This window comes from Cydia amplana, chromosome 1 (genome assembly GCF_948474715.1).
Source record: "Cydia amplana chromosome 1, ilCydAmpl1.1, whole genome shotgun sequence".
Classification (NCBI taxonomy): domain Eukaryota; kingdom Metazoa; phylum Arthropoda; class Insecta; order Lepidoptera; family Tortricidae; genus Cydia; species Cydia amplana.
Window position 1 is genome coordinate 13,034,953 of NC_086069.1, and position 5,978 is coordinate 13,040,930.

The 5,978-nt window shown below is 37.6% G+C and overlaps 1 protein-coding gene across 1 annotated transcript; it reads right to left on the reverse strand.

Moving 5' to 3' along the window:
• Window positions 1-3,341: 3,341 nt before the first annotated feature.
• LOC134653286 (uncharacterized) lies at window positions 3,342-5,466 on the reverse strand. Its single transcript, XM_063508615.1, has 5 exons — window positions 5,333-5,466; window positions 4,718-4,836; window positions 4,455-4,481; window positions 3,961-4,209; window positions 3,342-3,513 (listed from the first exon to the last, which is right to left on the reverse strand). The coding sequence occupies exons 2-5, from the start codon at window positions 4,790-4,792 to the stop codon at window positions 3,376-3,378; spliced, it is 489 nt and encodes a 162-aa protein (XP_063364685.1). The 5' UTR covers window positions 4,793-4,836; window positions 5,333-5,466; the 3' UTR covers window positions 3,342-3,375.
• Between the last annotated feature and the right edge of the window lie 512 nt (window positions 5,467-5,978).

The window sequence follows — 5,978 nt, forward strand, 5'->3', positions numbered from 1 at the left end:
TTTTACTAGATTTTCTTATAAAATTCAACATGTGTCATCATCCCTATTCGGTTGTATGTTTTTTATTTAAATGTTTGTTATTCATCACTCCGTCATTTCTCGAACGATTTAAAAATAGTATTTTATGCAACCGTTGTTTAAGAGGGGTCAAAAAAGGCGAGTAGCGTGAGTAACAATTTGAAATTGCTACTCACGCCACTCGCCTTTTTTGACTCCTCTTAAACAACGGTTGCATAAAATACTATTTTGAGTGAATGTAGTTAACATATAGATTGGTCCCATTTTTGTCAAAACCCAGGTCTGATGATGGGATCCGTGACGAATCGAGGGAACTCATTCACGACACAATTGTTTTCGAAAATAATGATTAAAAAAAAATTAAGACTATCTTTTTTCTTTGATCTATCTAGTAGATCCTTAATGAACATTAACTACCGCATATGCTTGAGTTTTTGCGCAAATATTTTTTAAATAATTACTAAACTCACTTTTTTGCCAATTTTAATGCCTGAAATAAATAATAGGTACATAATATATATCTCTAGTTTTTGTTACCATTGTCCACGTCAATTTCGTAGTGAAATAAAGCCCGTAAGACGTTGAAATACTGATCACTTCGTGATAAAGTGTAAGTAATCCTAGCATTCCCTTCTAAAAATTTGGGGCTAGCTAGGTATTTAATGTTACCTAGCCGTTTTTGCTCTTTTCCATACAAGTCGCTTTCAAAAGTGTTAGGGTTGTAACTTTTGAGAAAATCTGTTACAATATTAGTGTCAGTAAATCTTTTCTATGTAGGATAAGAAGACATTATTCTTCTTACCTACCTAGAAAAGTGTACTCTGCTGGATGGAAAACTGCACGATTTTGATTAATCAGTCATCGGTATTCTTATTCGTATTTATTGCCTAATTAACAATCAACTTACGTTTCACAGCAATATTCCAAAAACTCTCCAAATCCATACATTAGCATCCAAAGCTCATAATCAATCACAACACAAATCACAATAAAACTAGGCAATCAATAATTGGCTAAATAAGTCACTAGAAAAGCTCAAATTCACCATTCAAGTTTGGCGCGTAAATGTCATTAGCTCAACATATTAAAAATCCAAGATGGCGTTCGGGAGTGAGGCTCATACGATACTGGCATTCTGCTACTGCAGCGCTGGGACCGTGGGCTGCCGCTGCCGCCCACTGCTGATCTCACGGGCCAATTCACACTTCCTGTGCCTCCGGTGAATGTTGCTAATGATATGCTGATTTGGCACCGTTGCATAAAGGACTCGTTGAAGATGTAAATATAAACTGGTCCTTTACTGGATACTAGATGACCTGAATATTGTACCTGAGGGTTATAGTCAGCAGCGACATTATATCTGCTAGATTTATTAACAATTCTAGGTATATCTCAGTCAGTCGATTAATCAATTATCACTTTAAGATTGCGTCATCCCTACTATAACATAAATATAATATCTGGGAGACCGAACTTTGCTCGGAAAACAGATAACTCAATAATGCAAAAATGCGCGTTTTTCCAGAGTTAATATTAATAAGTACCTAGCTAGAAAACCCCCATCGAAATCGTTAGAGCTGTTTCCGAGATCCCCGAAATATATAAATAATATATATATGTCACCGTAAAATTGTAAACACTCGTCATATTATAATCTCGCTAGTTACATTATAAACTGACGGTAGGGAGATTATAATCTAACCTAACCTAACCTACGTTAGATAATTATAAACTAAAGGGTTCACGGGTTTACTTACGGTGTCATATATATATATATATCTATAAGACCTCGTATAAAGGTAGGTAGTTATTAGAAGAATATAAATATATCACTCGTAAGCAAAGTTTGTTCAACATTGCTGCCTTGAAATTATCGCTACTCTCGTGGTTCAATTTCGTTTTCTCGGATAACTATATTAGGATGAGGAGTGAAACAACAACTTTGCCCTCTTGTAAAACAAATATCTGACCTCAATCTTGCTGAAACTTGTCTTTTTCGGCGTGTTACGGTACCCACGTTCCCAGTAACATATTTATCAGATATCATGAGAATTCAGTGACGTTTCATTGATTCGCATTGATTGAATAGCTGTCGGCGGCTGTTGACTCCGTGACGAATCCATAACTGTACCTACCTAGTTACTGTATTTGTCACTGTACCTGTTGATGTCACATTCGATATGAGCTTCAAAATAAGTCAGAAATGGTTAGATTAGTTGGATGGTGGTTGGTGGTGGTGGTAGATTAGTTTAACCCAGGGAACAATCGTGCCAAACATCGCCACCTGAGACAAAAGGGTAGGGTAAGCTGCTCCAATTAATCCAAACCTAATGCTGCCACTAAATAGTAGCGGGCTAACGTGCTTCGATACTCATTGATGAATAAGTACCATCCCAATCATTCATAGTACCTATTTTTAATCTAAAGAGACAATGCATTAAATTTTACAGACAAATGTTATACTTTTTAAGCACTTAATCCAGTATTACTACAACAATTCTGCTGCAAAAAATACTAGGTAACATACGGGTTACCTAAGCGTCGAAACTGTTAACTGTGGATTGCGTTACGAATTAAACAATAAGTAACTCTTAAATTTTGTATTATTTGTTGAATAGGTATTAAGCAATATAAAATTTCCTTCAAATGTTTCATATGGATTATTAAACAATTTCCGGAAATTGCGACACATCATCAGCAAAGACCGAAAGGTATGCTTCTCGAGCTCATTGAGATTCTTAGAAGGCAAAACCACAAATACCTACTTACATAAATTGCCGTTGTTAAGTTTTTATACTCAGATCTACGTAGGTAAGTAGGTAGGTATTTATCTGTAAGTGTGTACTGTGTACCTAATAGCGTAGCGATCTATGTATTGCCCCGAATAGTAAAATTATCTATTTAGGTACATAGGTAATGGTACCCATTAAACAATACATTCTGCAAAAATTATACTATATAAGTACAGGGAAATAAACAAAGATCTTTGAAATAACGAATAGGTACCTAAAAATTAAATTGTCTAAGGTCTATTTATAACTCTGGTGTGAACTGCAATTACTCTTAATAGTTCAAATTCAAATGTATTTATTGGAGAATATTATATTCATATGTGTATTAGGTACCCAAGCAATTTCTGCTCTACCGTCGCTTCAGCAAATTAAAATGTGATAGAAAGTTTGAGATATTAGGTATTTTATTTCGGAGAAACACAACTAATTTACATTATTGATAGAGTGCACGTTCAGAAGGTAATAGAATTGGAAATGATAACAAGACAGTAGGAATAGCAATATATAGCGGCGTTTACCGATGAGGCGAGAACGATGTCTTTTGTGTACTATTTAGCAAATGGCGCTATGCTTGCAGAGTGCTCATTGCGTTGGGCATGTAGTCGAAGAGAATAGCTTTCTTGTTGTAGGCGCATCGGAATAGGTTCCAGGTCAGGTCCTCCGGCGTGTCACCATACTGGTGCTCGGCGCAGTTCTCCAGGATCTAAAGACAGTAATAGAATAGAATAGAAATCATTTATTAAGACAACACATCAATACAAACAACACATATTGCAAATACAAGGCAGAGATAAACAAATCAGTGGAAATAGAGATGTGAAGCCGAAATGGTCTCCACTCAGCAATGCAGCTGGCACGACTAGCGTGGCCAACCGCGCTGGTTTTCTGTGGAGCCAGCGAAGTGTGTGGGACAGCATGCAGTGCAGGACACGTTGTGGACGATGATGATATTACCTGAGGTAATTTACCTCAATAATAAAATGATATTACCTCACGGGTATAGCCAGGTTAACGGATGGTACTCAGGACGAGGGAGGCCCAATATAGGGCCTTATCTTCTCGCCATGTTAAAGGCCTAGCTTGCAGTTTACTGCCCTATGACTGGAATCAATTTAGGTAGGTAGGTAGTAGGTACATAAAAATCAATCACCTTAGCAACATCCTTTCCGTTCCCACGCACAGCGAGCTTGTCAAGGACGGCCGTTTTCTGCAGCTTGCCGTCTTTGCCGACCACCTTACACTTCATCAGCACGCAGTGCACGTGCGCCCTCAGCTGGGGTGTGTCCAGGAATTCCCCACGACTCAGAGCATCCACTTGCGCGGGGTCCACTTTGGACGTGGCCAAGCAGGCGTCCGAGTGGGTGCGGAACATGGCCTTCTCTTCCTTGCCTACGGTCTGCTAATGAAGGTAGGGGGTATATTTAAAGGCTACAGGTAATCATTAATGAAACGTCTTTGTTATTATTAATAATAACACTAAAAAAGGAAATTTGAGAACACTCGTATTTCTTATGGTAAAAACTATAAGTACAACATATTTTCATAATTAAATTTTGTTAGGTGAGACTCTCAGTATTTTAGTGTCCTTACTTTTATATGTTATATGTTGCCTGGTATATGTTCCAAATGTTGTATAATACTTACTGAGCAATGTTTACAACCCGCTGAAGCCTGAAAAACAGAACTTAATGTTATTTTGGCACCTAGGTTTAAAAACAGTCCTCGTCTAAGTTTTTTTTTCGAACACGTTTATTAATTACATACGAGTATTATACCTTCTCTAAAATGGCAGGTACCTACTTACACGTTATTTTTCGGCTTCTTTAAAATCACATCAACAGAGTGTGGGTAAAAAGTGATTTATTTTTTAAACCGAAACTGCAATTCATTATTCAGATGTCACAGACCTGGTGAGCTCCGGCCAGCAGGCAGAGCAGCATCACCACCTTCGGCATGGCTCTCAAGCTGGTGACCTCCCCCATTTCTTCAGTAAGTGATCACGTTTTGATTTGGATAATCCGTAGTTCTGGAATACATAGCATACATATACATAAGCCAATAGCATCTATACAAAGTTAGGCACAGTTTCCTCGAATGTGCTGCATTATGATGCTACTCTAGAGGTAACATACGAAACGATATCCAAAAACACATCTTAGTCTGATGTAGAATGTAGACGATCTATTAGAACACAGACAACATATGATTAGAATTAAAATATATGTTATTGTAGGTTTGGTACCGATACTAAAAGCAAATGGAACTTTTTGAAATTAATGACTTTTATGTTCTAGTGATTTTTAACTAATAGTTTACAGACCCAATCTATTTATTTAATTTAAAGGGGTAAGTATAACGCCGTTCAGCTTATGGATCAAAATGGGTAGGTAATTTGCGTAATACTAAGACAGGTCTGAACAATGTGGGATCATTTCTAAAACTTTTTTAGACAGTTTAATTCTTCTATTTATACATCTGTTATGCTTTCTACTCGTATGTAGGTATACGTATATATACGGTACCTTTTACACGCGCAGTGACAGCCGCAGCACAACGTGACGCAACCGAGATTGAGGCACCTCTTGCACTTGCACTCGCGAGCATGTGCCTTCTTACCATGATATATGCGAGCTTGCATCATGCCCCGTACCACGATGCTACTGAAATAATGCGACCTATTATTGCAGTCGATTTTTTCAGGCGACGCGACGTGCGTGGAACTTGCAGTCCCGATACTGGGTTGTATGATGCAAATGGTTTTAAGTACAAGGAAATTCAGACTGCTTTTTAATCTTATTATTATTATTTTTCTTCTCCAAATATACCTTATTGGTTTTTCCTCGCAGAGTGTAAGCGACACGTGTCGCTGTCAGGTACCTGACTTCGGCTCGAGGGAGGTATAGGTACCTAGATAGGTTAGCATTCTGATACATATTGATAAGCACTCTAGCGGTCGATGCCAAAATTTCTATGAAATATAGATTTCTAAAATATTATTATGCTCAGTAGAACTGTAACAGGTTATACTGCTACATGGTACAGGGCGATGTTGTGACAGCGAACTGCACTCTGTTTATAAACTGTCTGACGGGAAGCAACGTAAACGTCCTCATTGTTAAAAAAAATATATCTATTTATGAAGACAATGCACTGAATGTGCTGGATAAA